The 19,406-nt window shown below is 44.0% G+C and overlaps 1 protein-coding gene across 8 annotated transcripts in view; it reads right to left on the minus strand.

The window, feature by feature from the left end:
• Nucleotides 1-19,406, minus strand: part of MAPKAP1 (MAPK associated protein 1) — a 228,139-nt gene that overhangs the window by 31,996 nt on the left and 176,737 nt on the right. For all 8 annotated transcript variants that reach the window (XM_020874418.2, XM_070452979.1, XM_020874411.2 and 5 more), the window contains one exon: nt 9,272-9,412. In XM_020874418.2, the coding sequence (XP_020730077.1) occupies nt 9,272-9,412 (141 nt within the window). The remainder of the gene's footprint in view (nt 1-9,271; nt 9,413-19,406) is intronic.

Here is a 19,406-nt window from a genome sequence, read left to right on the forward strand (position 1 = left end):
AGGGGGTGATTCTCTCGAGGACCCACTCTATACCCCAGTATGGGAAGCACCAGGATCCAGAATGACTGTCCAATTGCAGAGACCAATGCCCTCAACCCCATGAATCCTGGGAATAGCCTCCTATCCCCAAGAGGGCAAACTTCTTCCTGGCAACCTCCAAGAGTTCAATTCAAAATCAGGAAGAACGTTCTCACACCTGAAGTTGTGGAAACTCTGGTGCTAGGGAACCCCTGCCCTGCACGGTCTCCAGATCATTAATCTGGAGATCTTGATCCACTGATGTTATCTTGTGCAAAGTGACAGTCTCCCTCGGTGAGACTGAGCTTCCTCCCTTGTAAAATGGGGAAGCAACAGTACCAACTTCCAGGGCGTCATGAAGGTAGAATGGCTTAAGCATGTAGAAAAGAGCAGACTGCCTGGGACATTATAAGGGCTCAATCAGTATCAGAATTACTACTAAAAATGACCGTGGAAAGGTGAAATGACATACTTGCCCAGGGTGAATCACGTTAGTAAACAGCAAAGTTGGGGCTGAAGCCCAGGTCTATGGGACTAAGTCCAGTGTGTGTTCTGACCCCTCAGCTGTTCCCTATTGTCCCAGAGGGGCATGTGTGACTCTTAGAAGGCACAGCCCCCCTCAGAGCACACTTAAAATGCCCTTCCAAGAAGCTGAAACACCAGTTCGGCAAAAATTAGGGCATTTAACATTCCATACCTCAGTGTAGTTCCTGAGTTACTGTTTATTTGTTTAGACATCATGAGCTGTGGTTCATTCATCAATTTCCTACAACCGTGAATCTGAGACTACAAAAGCCCCACCACTGTTAAATCCCACAGTTGCTTTTTACAGTTCTACAATCCTCTTGTCTTCCGGTTACCTATAGCCTTCGAAAGCCTGGAAAAGCCCCCTGGGAGGGCCACTGAACAACTCCTTGCCAGAGTGGATTTTGCTAAATCTATATAGCAATCGATAGCATCCACAGAGCAGGCAAGGAAGTCTTTGAAACTTTTCTGAATTTACACACAGGATCAGATACACAGGCTGTTTGGGCTTAATGAGACCTGAGAGATCACCCAGCCTGGTACTTTCATTCTCCATATGAAGAAATTGAGGCTCAGGGCTGGGATACACCTTGTCTGATGTCACCCATTAATGACAGAGCTACAAAATAATTCGTATCCCCAAATGAATAAGCTGGGGCTTAAAAAGACCCAGTGTATCTCACTATGCACTTTTATAATGATCAAATGCATTGCAGTATAAAATGCATAGTCTCTGACAATTTATCAGGGATCCAAAACGAGATCAGTAGAACCTTACATTCTTGAGATCAAGTGGATCACTGGTTCTGTTAAGTGGATAAACATCCCCAAACCACTTGGGATCAGAGCTAAATGTGGCCAATTTCAATGTATGATCAGTTAGAGACTTGGGAACAAGTCTGCTATACTTGACTAGACCGTTACCCTTGGAATGCAAGCTCAGAGGTGGCCTGACCACGAGTGAGACCATGTCTGTACAGCAGGACTCAGCACAGTACTCAGCACAAGGAGCTTCCTAAACAAGACCTTGGACTGTTTAATCTCAGTAAAATCCATCCTTGGATGAGGTCTAAATTCTCGCTGTAGAGAAGGCAGTTGCAAAGATGTTATACTGCGGAAGTCAGGTTCCCAAACTAAACATTCTCCTGGTAAATACATGGTTCCCATGGGGCGTTAAGTGGTAAAGAACCTGCCTGCCAATACTTGCTCCCTGGGTGGGGAAGATCCCCTGGAGGAGGGCATGGCAACCCACTCCAGTATTCTTGCCTGGAGAATCCCACAGATAGAGAAGCCTGGTGGGCTACAGTCCAAAGGACTGCAAACAGTCAGGCATGACTGAAGCGACTTAGCAAATATACCTCAGGTGAACTTAAATGTGAGGAAGCAGTAATGTTGCTTCTTGAGAGAATTTATAATTAATCACCTGCAGAATGAGGAAACATCAGATCTTCCCCATGCTCAGTACACTGGTGGTGCTCAAGTGCCAAGGATGAGGAAGTGGTAAAAAGAATATGGAACCTTGGTCAACTTTCACCTATCTGATTCCCATTAATTTCCATTATGCCAGTGGTTATCCACTTTTTCCAGTTCTTAATTATTTCTTAGCCATCTGAGGAACCTGGCACATTGTCATTAGTAATCTTGGATTACCCAGCAGGGATTCTCAGAAGGGAAGATCTGGGGATGGAGAGGAAAGCATACAGTAAGAAAAAGCCCCTCGAGTTTCTGACATTTTCCGTCAGGAGATTTTCCCTCGACTTGATCACTGCATTAAGCACTGATGTGGTAAAGACATTTTCCAGAGGAAGTCTTGATAGTATCTGTCCTGCTACTTCACAGGTTCAGGTTCACTAGGATTTGTTAAATTCTGTTCCAACTTTTGGTTCAGAAAATGTTGCCGCAATAGGAAGAAAATCATCATTTATTACTAGAATTTGTTACTAGCTTATTGTTATGAGTACTTAGAATGTTAGAATCTGCATTCTCAAATTACTCAGTGGATCCAGGGATCTTGGAGCTAAGCCCAATGCATGTCTCCCCATGAACGTTTTAGTGTCTCTGCATGGAGAAGGGTTATCTCCTTAGTAGTTAATCTGAGATGGAAACATGGAAGGAAGATCAGTCCGTTTCTTAACACACATTTCCAGACTGTGTCATTACTTGAACTATACTCCATCGGAAAGTAACAGGGGCATATATTTTATTCAAACAGCCACATGAACTACTTTTAGTGTCAGAGTGAGCCTGAGGAGTAATAAGCCCAGGCCACAGATAGAGATTTCACTCTGGCAGTCCTGTGTTGTGATGTGTTTCTTAAGTTTGCATGCTATGTATTAAAAGTAACACTGTGATAAGGTCTTCTCTTGAGGTCTGGCTTGGGTACTCACCAATGGATTAAATAACAACAACAGGCGGCAAACACTGTCTCATCATACTCGGGCCCAGGGCAGACATTTTTAATCAATCACCGAGTTGATGTGGCTCTCTCATGCAGCCTGAGATGCTACCTCAGCGCAATGCTCCGGGCAGCCATTATAAACCTGACTGGAGCTGGTTTGAGACGAAGCCCTCTTTGTTTCTCTAAGGTATGTGCTACTGTACTTAATACTTCTGTTAACAAACTACTGTGATCACAAGTGTTATGATTATGCATATGGACTGTTTTATAAAGAGAGAATGGAGGTAATCATGGAAACTTTTGGAAGAGATTATTTTATAATCTTACACAATAATGACATGGATGGAATTCGTGGTATATTATATGTTCAGTAACATATTCCTTTAGTGATGTGGAGATGGTCAACACTGACAATTGAAGTGAAGGGCTCAAGTTAGCCTAAGTGGCACGACTATCAAAACACTTCTCAGCCTGAGACCCTGTGCTGGGAAAACCAGGCTGACCTGCCCAATCAGTAAAAACAAGCCTTGGGCAAAGAGATAAGGGGTAAGAAAGTCTTTGAATACTGTGAGACTGCATTTCCCAAACCCCACAATTATGAAGAGATTCTGAGCCAACAGATCTGGGACGAGGCCAAGAGTTGGTGATTCTAATACACGGTCATGGTAGGAACTGCTGCTTTAGGGTACCATGTAAATGAGAGGCCTTCCCTGTCTTGATTCTTACATGGGTTTATTGGCGGCCCCTTGGCTGGTGTGTCATAATTAATTCAGTTTCTGTTAGCCAGCTAATAAGAACTTATTGATAGTATACCATGGCTTCTTAGATCATGGCTGGCACTCGCCATCTGACCCTTTTCTTTAACTTTTTGACTATACCATGTGGCAAACATGATCTCAGTTCCCCAACCAGGGATGGAACCTGTGCCCCCTGCAGTGGAAGCTCAGAATCTTAACCATTGGACCATCAAGGAAGTCCACCTTTTGACGCTTGTAGAGTCAATTTCCCCAAACCTACTTCAACCTGCCAGCCTTGGGATGTTTGGGTGGGGCCATGTCTTGGTGCCTGAACCTGTGATCAGGCAAACAGGATCTCAAGTTAACGGGAAAAGAATCTCCACTAGGTGTAAGTTCAAGCAAGGTCTGCGCTTAAAGGGCATCTGTGCTTTGAGGCCCAACGTGGAGGGAAGCAGACAAGATGAAAAAAAATCCAAAAATGCTTTTGGGAAATATAGGCACGGTTAAGCATGATGGCTTTGTCTGGTGAGTTTTCTGGGCTGGTAGAGCAAGGATGGCAAACAGATTTCAGCCTAAGAACCAACCCCAACTGATGGGTGAGAGCTGCTTCTGGGCTGTGTTGGAAAGGATTCTGGGGTCAGGTCTGTGCCCAGAGGGAAGAGGGGCAGGGATTGGTCAACAGTGTGAATGGAAGAGGGACTACCAGCACACACGCTACCCTGACACTGACCTCTAGATGCTAGGGGAGGGAGAAGAGTGAAGGACGCGCAGATGTTTGGAATGGGCCAACTACAAGTAATCACTTCCTTGGTGAAGGGACACTATTAACAACCGAGGCATCTGTCATGTGATGGACTGGATTGAGTGTATGGGATTGAGTTTCAGTCCCAGTTCTGCTACTGGGATGGATATCCTACTGTGTATGTGATGGCTGAGGGGGAGGGCAAGACAGTACTTGTTAAATAACAGCTAAGTGCCAGTAAGCTCCAAGTGCTTTATATACATCGCGGGATTTCATTAATCTCCTCCAAGTGTCAGTTTTCTGTCATGAAATGGGAATAGCATTGTCAATGTGGTGTGCCGATTAAATATGGTAAAGGGGTGAAAGTTCACTGTATACCATACGTTGTTATAGGAATAGAGTACTGGTGCAAGGAGGATCTGCTTTCAAGGCTGGATCCAGTGGTTAACCACAGGCCTCATCCTCAGACTGTCCTGGGTTCTGATCTCAGCTTCACTACTTACTACATTTCCCCCTACACCCCATTTTCCTCACATAAAAAACAGAGATAATATCAGTACTAATAAAGTCCTATGATCACAGGAGACAATGCAAGAATGACCAGCAGGGTGTTTGGCATAAAGCAAGCATTTGATAAATGATATCTTCTTTTAAAAATTATAGAGCTTCCCTTGTGGCTCAGCTGGTGAAGAATCTGCCTGCAATCTGGGAGACCTGGGGTCAATCCCTGGGTTGGGAAGATTCCCCTGCAGAAGGGAAAGGCTACCCACTCCAGTACTCTGGCCTGGAGAATTCCATTGGCTGTATAGTCCATGGAGTTGCAAAGAGTTGGACATGACTGAGTGACTTTCACTTCACTTTAAAAATTATAATTTTTCTTGTTAATATTATAAAAAAAAATTAGATTGTTGCCCCACGTTTCATGAATGGCCTCCAATAAAGTTTTTCATTCATATAAAAGTCTGATGGAAAATGGATTGAATTTGGGGTCTTGCAGATCAAAATCTGAGTCTCTTATCCCCTGACTTTTGCAGAGACAAGTGGCAGATGGTGAAACTGGAACATCGGCCCCTGCTCCTTGATCGGGAGGCAGGCCGCTGTCTTGGCACCATGGAGCTCGGGGACGCAGAGCCGCGGCAACATGTTCTCAGGTACCACTCACTCAGAGTGGACGGCTGGTCTTCTCTGGGATCGGCAGCGCTGCTGGGTGAATGCCGCACACAGACACTTACCGCTTAGAAGAACCTGCCACAGGGGGCAAGTGAAATCTCTGCTCTGACTGACACAGGATGGACGAGCGGAGGAGACCATCCATCAGTGTCAGGAAAGATCTGAAGCACCTGGCTAGTCAGTTGAAATAAAATAAATTATTTACTGATCTCAGAATCCAGCTGCTCACTTGACTGCTCATAAAGTGTGTGCTGCCCTGAACTTCGCAGTTGATTTTGTTTCAGAAAGGAAGAATTTCCGGACTGCTGCGTGCAGGCTTTTGTTGTTGTTGTTGTGAGAATGAGAGGGTGTTACCATTTGCTTCCAAGGAGGAAGTGTGTATCTGAATGCATGTGCATGGGAATAGGAAGTGGACTTATTCACTGCATGATACAGTACTCATGGGCATGGTTATCCGACTGTCAAAAAATTATTGTACTTTAATTAATGAAGCCTTTGCTTATAATGCTAAAGACTAAATTTAGATTCATAATGGAAACAAATGCTGATACCTATTTTAGAAGTGCCTCAGTTGTGACTCTCCACCAGAGGGCGCTATGGGTGTCACTGGAAGCATCCAGATGTGACCACGACCAGCTTCCCAGTCATCTTGCTTCTGAGAACCAATGCTCTAGAGAGATACCTGTGTTACCAGCATCACCCATGCCTACCTGACAAGTCCGCACCATGACACTGCCAATAGAAAGTGAAAGTGAAAGTCACTCAGTCGTGCCCAACTCTTTGCAACCCTATGGACTGTACAGTTCATGGAATTCTCCAGGCCAGATTAGTGGAGTGGGTAGCCTTTCCATTCTCCAGGGGATCTTCCCAACCCAGGGATCGAACCCAGGTCTCCTGTATTGCAGGCAGATTCTTTACCAGCTGAGCCACAAAGGAAGCCCCTCGCCAATAGAGCCACTACCTAATCTGAGTGATCTGGTTAAATACTTTCAAGATGGTGGACCAGGAGAGAAAGTAATAAATAAAATAAATGTTAATGACAATGATAACATTAAGATAAACTTCTGTGGGCTGCTTTCATACACAGTCTTGAAAGGTAAACATTATAATTCCCACTTCATAAATGCCAAACATGAAGACCGAAAGAGGAAGGAACTTGCCTAAGATTAGGCTGCAGGTAAGCGGTAAAGCTGGGATTCAAACCCACTATTCCCTGCAGAGTTGGGTGTCTTTGCACAGATCCTTTTGTGAGCTTTTCCCTTTGGATGAATATACAGATCAGAATCTCATAAATTCAAGTTTGGCTTTTACCTTTCAGAAAAACTTTGGGGAAAGAAATCCACACTATCAGTTATCTTTCCAAGGCACTGCTTTCCACCTGGGGAAATAGCAGGAATGGGTTTGCTGATTATGCTTGCCTGGGAGGATCCCCGCCTTGTACCCTGGACCTCAATCTGCAGTCAGGCTAGTTACTGGGCTTCTTAAAGTTAGAACCACTCAGAAAAAGCAGACCTTCTGTTATTGGGAAAGAACTGCAGGCAAGCACGATGTCTGAGTAGCACTCTTATCTTCACAAACTTTTAATTGAGGATATACAAACAGAAAGTGCATAAATCCTAAGACTATATAAAACCTGACTTTCCCACCAAGTCTACAGAAATCATGTAATCACCCAGACCAAGAAACAGAACTTTACCAGCACCCCAGATGCTTCCCCTCCAGTCACTGTAGTCTCTTCAGCCCCGGATAACCACTGTCATTACGTCTACAGATTATCTTTGTGTATTTCTGAACATTATATAGATGGATCCATTCAGCATGTACTTTCACCCCTTTCTGGCTTGTTTTTGAGCCGCCCCATTATTTTTACTTCTGTGAGAGATACCAGAAGAAGCACCTTTAGGAAGAAAAACACTGAAGAACTTTATGTTTTAACAATCAACATTAAATAAGTCTTTGGTACCATTTTGGAGCTTTTTTGTGAGGAGGGATAAAGAGGTCTATAGCGGGGGAAAGAAGATAGGTTCTGTGTGTTCTGATTCTAAGATACTGGTGCTAATTTCTCTATTTAGTCTGCCATAATCACCATCATCTTAGAAGCTGATGTTTATTGAGCACTTGCTATGTGCCAGGTGCCTTTCTAAGTATTCCATGTGTGATAAGACATTTGGTCTCCATAATTACCCCATCTGTGAGATAGAGACTATTATCTTCATTTTACAAATGAGGAGACTATAGCTTTGCATCACTTGCCTGTGTTGATACAGCTAACGAATGAGTCAGGGTTTGAATCGAGACTTCTAACTCTTGAGTCTGTCCTCCAAGCTTCCACTATGTTGCATCTCCACTAACAGATCTTTCTTAAGAGGTCAACAAACTGCCAGGCCTTGGCTAAGCTCGATGGAGTATCTGACTTGTTCCCCACAGTAATGCTAAGAAGCTGGCACGCTCACACTCTCATTTAAACAGAACAGAATCGAGGCTCAGAAAAATTAAGACATTGCCTAATATGGCTGGTTGTTGACAGAGTCACAGTTTAAACCAGATGTGATTCCAATGCTCATCTCTTAATTACTAAGCTACTGTCAGCTTACTTCAAGCTCCTGTCAGTCAAGCTGGTAAGAGATATTTGAGAGATTTTTGAGACTTACTACACATTAGCTGGACTAATGCCCATGTAAGAAAAGGTTTTATTATGAGACACATATGAAACCTTTCTGAGAAATAGAACATTCATGAGTCTTAGAGTTAGAATTCAAGCTTTCTCCCTTTGCACATGAAGTAAAGGATGCCCAGGCAGGGGTGGTGTGGCTGAGGTCCCAGCAGAGCCTGGGGAGAGGCCAGCTCCCCAACTGAGAAAGCCTGGCACCTGTACCTATTACCCCCCTCCTGTCGTCCTCTGTTAGGAAACAGGGGCACTCACATTGACCAGACCAGGATTCTTCCCTGAAACCACGCTGTGTGAGTGCAGGCATGAGACGTCACCTCTCTGCACCTCATCTATTTAATACCTTCTCTGTCAGATGGAGACAGTAAAAGTACCTATATTTTAGGTAGGTTAGTAATACATGTAAAGCACTCACACGTGAGGATACCTCTAAGTAACAGCCATGAGGAGGATGACGATGGTGTGGTGTTCATGTTATGTTGACAACCATGGCGCTTTTTCTACTCCTGTTAGGTTTAAGTCATAATAGAAATTCAGCGCTTCATGGAAACAAATTAACCCCACATATTAACTGAAATTTAGTTCCAGATTATCTGGTGAGGATCCAAATATAGCTTCTGAGATCATTAAAAAAAAGCCTCCTGAATAAAGGCATGAATGAATAGCAATGAATTCACGGAAGGAGAACAGGCAAGTGGCGATGTTACAAAGCAGTTCTAAGGAGAGGATGTGAGAAAATTATAGAATGGAAATTATGGAACTCCACAAAAGTCAATCAGTTTGAAAAGAGTCTCAAGTTAGTTCTATTTCTAATCTTCCGCTTCATTAAAAAGAAGATAAGACAGAGCACTCAGGTGGCAAAAAGGAGTGACTTTAAATTTCATAGTTTCAACATTTGCTCTGAAAACAAACTGCCGTTCGTCATTCAGGTCACACAAAAGCGGCACATTGCTCCTCTCCCTATTTCGACATTGACCACTTACAGAAAGTCTGTCATCTGTCCACGCACTTACCTAACTGGACGTCGGTCGTGAAGCGGAGTCTGTGGATCATGCTGACTTTGAATGACTTGTAGTGGTGGCTGCTCAACATATCCTGTACTGTAGCTATGTCAATCTGCGAGTCCTCCTCGAAAACCCCGTCTGCCCTTGAACCTGGGGAGGAAAAAGCAGTTTAACACATAAAGATACATGAGGCTTGGCAAATGGTGTCTGCTTTAAAATGCTTTGGGATAAATTAAAATAATATGGGCTATTTAATTTGGAAAAGAAAAGGCTGAGCGATGACTTAATAATGCCATTCCAGTAAACAGAGAACGGTAACATATTAATCACTCAACAATTAATTCCACAAACACTGCCTTGCTCTGCGGCAGCCCCTTGGCAGGCCAGCAGCCATACAGAGGGCAGAAAAACTGCTCACCAGAAGCTGTCTCCACAAGAGTAAGTCAAAGTCACAAAAACACGGTTACTTAGATTCTTGCTTCTTTTTCTAATAATTTTCCTGATTATAAGAGTAATGCATGCTCCTTGAAGAATCCTTGCCCTTTCCAAGATTCTCAAACCGTCAGTTATCAGCTCTGTGTCCCATGGCCCACAGCCTTCACTAGTTCCGCTGCAAGCCTGCTTACACCCAGATGGCCGTGGCAGTCTCTCAGTGGTCCCCTGGCCATCAGGCTCCTCAGCAATCCAGCTCCTACAGGACTTTCCAGTTTGTCTTTCTAAAGCTTTGATCAGTTATTCACTCATCAAACGTCTAGTCAGAGCTTTGTGCACACCAAATACTCAGATACTGGGGACAAATAAGAAGACTGGAGCTCAGAAATCCTCCCTGGCTTCCCAAGGCCTCTTGAATGAAGCACACTCTTTTCAGTCGAGCAATCAAGGATGTCCAGTCTTACTGAAACAAAAACTTCCCACTTGTCACTTTTCACACATACCTTCTCTAAGCAATTCTCAAACTCGAGACTGTGTACAGTCCAGGTTTCTCTACTTCTGGGCCTTTGCTCATGTGGTACCCTTGGCCTAGAACATCCCTTCTGTCAAAACTCTGCCCAGGCGAGTCAGATTCCAGCTCTCCCTGAATTCCATAGCAGCTGGTTTATACTGGACTCTGGAGCCAGGAAGACCTGGGCTCAACTTCTGGCTCTGTCTCCAAGAGTAATGTTGGACATGTGACTATTTCTCTGAACCCTAGAATCTGCCATCCATAGAATATCAAAATGTATTGAAAGAATCTAACATACAATGCACGTAATAAACAGCAGTCATGGTTATTTTTATTCTCTTGTCACAGTGGATCATGTTCAGCCTTGCACTAGAATTGTTGAGCGGTTGCTCTTAAATTGGAAGCTTTGTGAGGATCAGTGAAGTTTCTTACTCATCTCTACATCTTCTCCTGCAAGCAGGACAGGCAACTGGCATGCTCTCACTAAGTTTTGCTAAACAAATCAATAATAATGATGATAGCTATTAATAGTACATGGGAGTACTCATGCATCAGGCATGGCGCCGAGTACTTCACATATGCATTCAAGTCTCAAGACAACCTGGCAGGAAGTTCCTAGCATTTTCATATCATACAGATGAAGAAGCCAAGGCTGTGGAGGCAAAGTCATACGGCCCATGTCATACAAGCAAAGCTAAACTAACTCTTGTCACCCCCTACTCCTAAGTCTGGAATGTGGTCCTCTGAATGCGCAGCTGCTGCAGGGAGGATGCACCTGTCTAGAAAAGGCCAACCAGACTGGGGCGCCCGAGGCCTTGTGAAGAGAACCCAGAGCGGGGTCCACAGGGAAACCATGAGAGAACTCCTTGGCACAGGGTTGGAGGAATGTAAAACTCTAGGTTTGGGCATAAAACTGGAAAATTCTATTATGCCTGCCAATTACACACTTTCCTTCCCACAGTTATTGTTTACAGGGCAGGCTTTTAAGTCAAAGCTGGCTTCTGATGCCTTCACATTGAACTGATTTATTAGGAATTGGATGTTCTACTTCCAAACACGACAACTCTTGCCAGCCTGGACCATCCTAGCACCTACAATGATGCCCTCCCCTCAGAAAGGCTGCAGCCTCACCTTTAAGCCTCAGCAGTCACTGGATGCCTGGGACATGGTCCACATTTTGCCCTCTCTGCCCAAGTCACCCTTCTCCCCTTTCTGCTCCCTCCTGGTCTGTCCCTCCAGGCCTCCTCCCCATCCCTCTGATGAGCTTAGCTCAAGCAACACTCCAAGGAATCCTGAGTCTAGCTCAGCTCCTCCTGTCACCGCACCCTGCATTTCCCTTCATGTTATTTATCACAGATAGTAATCGCCCGTCTCTGCCATTAGACTGTAACCCCAAGAGCAGAGACAGAGTGATTGCTTTATTAAACACCGTCGCCCAGACCCTGCTAGTGCTACCACGTACAGAATAAAGCAAGAGCTCAATAGCAATCTACTGGATGAATACCAAGCACTATATCCTCAGGATCAGAGAGGTTTCATGACTTAACCAACATCACATTGCTAGGACAGACACAGTGGCACTCAACCTTTGCAAGAAGGCCCATTAGGTAACCCTGCCCCCTCTCTCTGGAACACTTGTGATTTTGGATAGAGATGTTGTGATCATATGGTTTCCCTAGTAATATCCACATTCCAAGCCAAAAGGATAAATTAAAGTATTGAATAGTTATTCACTTTCTCTAAATATACCTTTTACTAAAACAGAACTGCCAAGATGTGTTTATTTCTATTTTAGGACCTCCTAAATTGAGAATTTTGGAGAAACACTAAAATTCTTTCATGTTTTAAATCACTGAAAGCCATCTTTTCTGAGAAAAATGCCATTATTAGATACAACCTAGCTCAAGAACTTCTGTTTTCTTTACTAATTAGTATTTTCTAAATACTGCAGGTATTTGATTTGGAAAGAGGTAACAGCTCATTTATGCTAAAATGCCAATTATTTTTTTAAAAAACCATACTTAAGAGTTTTACATTTTATGATGTTGGATTAAAACCAATTTAAAAATTACTATAACGTGACATATAATTTTTTACTGAGCAATTTCAATGCCAGCTGCTAATAAAGCATCTTAGCTGTAAATGATAATTCAGATGCTTTTAGATAAAGTGGTGCATAAATATGGCTGGAAATTGATTTAGCTTCTTGCAGAAGCTACTGAAGAATGACATATTTTGTTTAATACACCAGCTAATGTAGTCCTAAAAGCTCAAACAAGTGCCAGTTTTCACTCCTAAATTTGCTGTGGGAGATTAATGAAAACTTTATATTTTGCTGAAATGTTAATAATGGGCAGATGAGATGATAGGATTTTAGTAGAGGTCTTAAAGCTATGGAATAACCAGCAGGGCTTGTCAATTTCCTCGTATTAATTTTGTTCAAGACTCAGACAGCTGGAGCTGGCTCAACGCACTAATGCTTCTCGCACTGACCTCCCACTCTCTGACAGTGTAAATTCACATCCCATTTGGGGGTTTAAGTCCTCTTGATACCTGGGTGAGTTCCAAGCCTGGCCCCGGCTGACAAGGGGCATGTTTACTTTTATGATCAGAAGGGTAACTGCACTGGAGAAGCGGAGAAGGAAGGAACAGTCCTGCACTCACCTCTGACATGGGCCACTCACCCTAAAGCAGGTTTATCTGCTGAATGGGAACAGCCTCTGGTCTTGGAACTCTGGTGCCACTTCTCAAAGTAGGCTCAGGAGTGCCTGTGCTTGGAGGGGACATGTGTGTGTGTACAGATCAGTCAGCCATGCAGTCTGTGACTCCTGACCCCATGCCTGCAGCATGCTAGATTGGGAAGGGAAACTTTTGAGGAGAAGGCAGGGTTCCTGATCTTCAGGAGCTTACAAACTCACTACAGAGTACCAAGAAAACACGCCAAGGCAGAGAGAAGTGCCCAATGACGCACATGACAGACATGTCATCTAAAGGCACACATTTGAAGCAGACTGCTACACCAAAAGCATGGGTTTTTTTTTTTTTTTTTTTTACCAGACAGATTCTGACTTTGCATGTACACCTTTACTGTCTGGATCCTTCTGGAAAGGCGTGAGCCCAACCACACATGAAAGATGTCTGGCACTGTACCCATATGCATATTAAAAGATACTACTGTACAATCAACTTCACATTTCAAAACCACTTCTGTTAAGAGGAGACATTTTTATCTACTCGAAGTAAAAAAAATAGAACCCAAATATGTTAAAAGTAAACATTAAAAAACCACTCCCCAAACTGTTAATTTAATTGAAATAATAACCCTTTGGTATTTTGCTAAATTAGCAATTAAAAAGGTCACAAGCAATTAAATGAAACAAAAGCCACACTGTGTTCATCTACATTAATGCTGAACTGGGTCTCCTCATGAATGACAAGATAAATTGTAATGGTGCCTTCAAAGACTTCACAATGCATTTTGTCAAAGTCGGGAGTGTTCATGTCTCTATGTGCCATGGATTACCATAATGTATCGTGTCAAAACGCTCGAGCTGCAATAACTCAAAGATGTATTGTGATAGATCAAACTTTGGGGTGGGGCCTAAAAGTGACTTGAGCACCGGAGCTCAGATGGACTGCCAGCAGGCTCTGGAAGGATGACAGCACTTTCAGGATACAGACAGCACTGAGGGGCAAGCGGGAAATCCCAGAGAGGAAGGCGCTGAGGCGCCTGCAGTGAGGAATCAGGAGAGAGGAAGCGAGGAGCAGCACTTGTCTCAGAGGCAAAACCAGGCCCGGGAAGAAGGGGCAAGAGGAAGGGAGAGAAGGAGGTAAAGAAACAGCGAGGAGGCGAGAGAGCACGAGGGCTAAGGTGTGGCCTTGGGGCTCGGAATCACCGGAAAGAACCTGAACACTGCGTTCAGAGACAGACTCAAACCCGAACTCTGACACTGAGGGTCCGGAGTGGGTCAGAAGCTTGCCCGAGGCCCCACTGTTGGGAAGAGGCAGAGCCGGGACAGATCTGTCAGACCCCGCCCCTGCTGCCCCTCCTGAGGCACCATGCTCCTATGGGCAGGAGCAAGAACAGGGACGGTGTGGGTAACTGTCACCTCAGTCAGCTCAGGACCCCAGGAATGGTGAAGGAAGTGGGGGAGGGGAGGTGGGTCTATAACCTCAATACTATTTTCATAATAATGACAGTAAGACATGATTTGCCCTTTTACATCTATTGTCTTGCAAGTGCACAAAGTAGTAAGAAGCTCATTGATAACATTTCTGATTCCACATTGCAACCAACCTTAAAGTAACTACCACTTGAGTTTTGGTAGAGTAACAAAAATTCATATGCACCCTTATTGAAAAGGCTACGGAAATACTCTTTTCCAACAATGGATCTCTGTTAGCCACATTTTCTGTGAATATTTCAACCAAAACAATGTATTGTAGCAGACTGAATGCAGAAGTAGGTATGAAAATCCTGGTGCCTTCTAAGCCAAACATTATAGCAATTTGCAAAAATAGAAAACAGTTGCCCATTGGCTCAGAAGATTAGTCAATAACTTATCTTCCTGATGGTACAAAAATAAATGCTTTTCAGAGAAAGGAAAAAAAAAAACCAAAAAACCCAAACCAAAATAAAACAGTGCTGCTCTTATCATTACATTTTTATAAGAAAACATTTTTATTTTAAAAAATTTCAATAAACATGTTACTTATGTTAACACATAATGTTAACACATACCATTGTTTTTAATGAATTCATAAATATTTTAAAGTCTTTCAGTTTTTAACTCCTAATAAAGAGATATAACCCAATAAACAAGAGCTCTTTGGGGTCTCAATAATTTTTAAGTGTATAAAGAGGTCCTGAGACCAAAAAGTTTGGGAATTGCTGCCTGTGTTGGTTCTTGTGCCATGTCTTCATTGCCCTGGACACCCATGTGGACACCCATGATGGGAAACAGAAGTGCAAGGACAGCTCTGTCCCTGTGTCACATACCTAACAACAACCACAGACAGAAAGCCTGTACACACACTGTTAGAGTAACCGGCTTCCTGCCAGGTGTCAGGTCAAGGCTAATTACAACTAATATTGTTTAAGAAGCATTTTCATATACTACATGATTTCACTGGAGCTGAGGGAGAAACTTAGAGGCAGTATACACATAACTTTCTTTAAGACAAATGAGCACTGATGATTAAATTAAAGCTCAGATGAACCTGATATACGTCTCCAGCAGATGTCTTATGTTCTTGGACACAAACTACATGGAATATCAAACTTCATTTTATGATTCAGTGAGTCTCAGGTCAAGTCTAAAAGGCCTCATCTAGTTAGAAGTTAAAGCAACTTCTGTCTTTCATCTTCAGAAAGATCCATGTCCACTTCAGAGCTCAACCGAAGTTCAGTGGCCTTTGCTACATCCTTATCTGTGGGCTTCCCTGGTGGCTCAGATGGTAAGGAATCTGTCTGCAGTGCGGGAGACCTGGGTTTGATCCCTTGGTCAGGAAGATCCCCTGGAGAAGGGAATGGTAACCTACTCCAGTATTCTTGCCTGGAGAGTCCCATGGACAGAAGTGTCTGGTGGGCCACAGTCTATGGGGTAACAGACAGTTGGACATGATCGAGTGACTAAGCAGCAGAGTAGTTCATATGTACACTCTCTGTAGCATGATGGCCCTGGTGACCCTTCCTCCCAAACAGTCACCCAGCACTAGCCATGCGCCAGAAGCTATGCTAGTGCTTTGGGAACACTGGAGGATGGCAGCAGTGTTTGCACTTGGCTGGTGCAAAGAGTCTATGAAGGGGAATCGTGGAAAATAAAGTGGTGAGGGTGGAGGGGGAAAAGTTTTCAAAGACAGGTGCTATGATCTCAGGACCTGACATGCAGTAAAATACTGTTGTGCAAATGAGTGAAGAGTAAACACTACCTTCTGCCTCATTCTATCTTGTACCCTTATTGCTACTCCCCAGATAGAACAATGTTGGCTTCAGCCAAACTGGATTTTGTTCCAGTTATACCATCTGGCCAGAATGGCCTTTCCACTCTAAAACTTATAAACTTAGAGGTCTAATCCACATGGAGTTTTTTCCTGATCTTTTCCCTGAAATCCTGTCACCCTTTGCTGAAGGCTTTCATGATAAGTATCTTACATGATAAGTATCTGGACTCCCTTTCTGGACTATGGGCTCCTTGAGGGCAAGAACATTCCATCCTACAGAGCGCAGAGTAGATGCTCAATAAATGCTGTTGGTGGCGTGAAGGTGGCTGATGCCACACGTTAACCACAACAGTATCTGAGCTGTACACCATCCCGTGTGTTTTACCTCGGTTGCTAGGACCTAACACATCAATCCTACTTTTCCATTCAGACAGCCTTACCAGACAGGGACCCTGCCTCACCAACAACTCCAACGGCAATGAACATTTACTGAGTGCTTACCACACGGCAGACACTATGCTCAGCACTTACATTATCTCACTTCATTTTCTCAATGCTTCTTTAAGTTGGCTAATAGTCGCCTCCTTGCACAAGTGAGAAAAAGAAGGCCCAGAAAGTCATGCTGCTAGTAGAGTCATACAACTGACACCAGCTGGAGTTAGGGCAGGAACCCAGGCCTAACTGCAAACCGTGCCCTTAACCACCACATAACCCCTTGGGTAAAAAATGACCCTTAGGTGGACTGGGAATGTGCAAGTTCATGGGCCATAACAGTATCTAAGGAGAATACAACCATGCCTGGCTTTGCCAGAACAATCAGGGATAAAACCTAACTCTCTCTCCTCTGGTAAGACTCAAAGCTAGTGCGCGAGTGAGTCATGGAGAAAAACTCTCCTTTAGCATTCTATATCCATCACATTTTTTTCCCATAGTCCTTTTAAGTCCCCAAAGACTCATAAGCCCCAAATTTCTCTTCTATTAAACACTTCCCTTTGGCTACTAGTCATTTTTGCTGGTCTCTAAAAAATAATCAATAGGTGATATACTGTAACACACACATGGACACTCCCATGCCCCGTGCAGTAATCTCTTCAAAGCCTCCAGGATCATACAGTAGGATACAGCCTTCACTGAATTTGCCATGCTACAACCAGGTAGGGATCTGTGCTGTCACTGCCTAATTGATTAAGCTCTTGGAGTCAGAGCCTTTCCACAGGGAGATTTCAGACCCTTGATAAATCAGGATAATCTTGTTTTATGAGGTGATCAGAAGGAAACGATCTCAGGTTTATAGAATTCCTAAAAAGAGCAGATCATGGAGGTAGGGGAAAGTTTAAGCTCTGCATCCAAGCTCCTATCTGGCCCCCAGTCTCATCTTTCAGCACATTCTCCCCTGCTCATTTCACTCCACTCCATTCAAACATACCATCTCAAGCACACCAAGCTCTTTCTCAAGACTTTTGGACAAGTAGTCCCTTGGCTTCTGGAACATTCTCCATACTCATGATCTGAATGACTCCTTTTCATTCTTCCTCAAGGGAGCTTTATGGCCTACTCTCACCAGCTCCAGAGCCCTCCTATATAGTCTCATACCCTTCACAGCATTCAGAGCAGCTGTGAACTCCATGACGTGGAGGCTGTGTATCCTCTCTACTGTCCCAGGACAGTGACTGGCCCAGAGGAGGGGCCATCCATGTTTGGAGGATGAATGAGCAAATATTATGTCCAGAGTGAGGGCTATACAGGATCAATCATGACCATGCATGGGTCTGAACCACTTGCTCATTACAGGTCTGCCTGGAAGTCAGGTTGGTGACCGGATTCTCCTTATTTCCTCTTCCTCTATTGTGTCTGTTCCTGTTCAAAACACAGGAAAAGTAATGGAGTCTTCTAAAGAGCCTGGGCATTTTGGACAATTTACATGACAAAATGTCTTAAGAACTGTAACAACTGATCAACACTGAAGCATCTCTCTCTCTGACTCCAGAGTCAGAATGAGGGCACGCATGCTGGAAGAACCTACCTCCCATCAGGGGAGTCACTGCAGAAATGTCATCTGCTGCGTCACTTGACCATCAGACAGGGTCTGCAGGGCAGCTTCCAGGGCCAGGAGCCCACCAGAGGGACACAAATCTCTGTGCCCTCACTTAGAGCCCGTACGCGGTTTGCGGCTCGTCAAACATGTTTCCTCACTGCTCTAATGTACCAGTATATCGCTTAATGAAAGTTCTTAATTGTAATTCAATTAATTACATACACAGAGTCCCCAATTACATTTTCCAATAAGACATTGGCTGTGGTACAGGTCTAAATGCACTTAACCAATTTTAATATATTAAGACCAATTTCCCTTGAATACTAATTACTACCTAATGATAAAATGAAAAGGGTGGGGGGGGGAGTTTCAGCAAAGAGGGGGGAAGTGAAAATGCAATTTATGTGGAATTTATCAGCCCAAAGAGCACAAGGCAGACACTCACTGCTGAAGAAGTCGGTGTGGACAGGGCACACGCTTGTTTCCAGTTCAGATCAGCACTGTGTTTTGCCCTAGGGATCACTCACCCTCGGTGCTGGCAGCTGCCCAAAGGGGCCCACAGGAAGTCTAAGAATCTAGAGGGAGAAGAGGAATGACAGGGAGGTAAAAGGCCACCACTCACAAGCGCAGACTAGCAGGCTGTCTGGACACACAAACACAGCAAGTGGCCAGGACTCGTGTTGGGCACTGCACTTTACCACATGCGTTTAATGCACACAATTTCCTTTAATCCTTAAAACAGCTCTACAGGGAAGGGATTCCCACTGGGTTTTACAGATAGGGAAATGGAGCTCAGAGCAGGGCTTGCCCAAGGACACGCTGGGGCTCCGAACATCCTGCCTTTCCCCTACCCCCTACGACACACAACACAAGGCAACCGACAGCAAGAGGCGGAGACACAGGTATTCTGGCCTCGGGGATACCGCGTCTGTTTCATTTAAATTCTGTTAGTGTTCGGCAAGCAGGGAGCTATTATCCAATATCTACTTGAAAAAATTCTCACCCATACAGAAAACTCCTTACAGGGAACACGTTTCCCCCCACCAGAGGCAGACATGTAACCGGCTTTCAGCAGTAATTCAACCTAAAATATGTACCACGAACACCACAAGTCATTACCATTTGTAAATAAGAGTTTATGTGCAGGATCACATTTTTTTTTTCTCCTGCTTTTGAGGACTGCTGTTGTGGTATAATAAAAGAGGCTTAAAGCCCTGGTACTT

Source organism: Odocoileus virginianus, chromosome 2 (genome assembly GCF_023699985.2).
Source record: "Odocoileus virginianus isolate 20LAN1187 ecotype Illinois chromosome 2, Ovbor_1.2, whole genome shotgun sequence".
Lineage (NCBI taxonomy): Eukaryota > Metazoa > Chordata > Mammalia > Artiodactyla > Cervidae > Odocoileus > Odocoileus virginianus.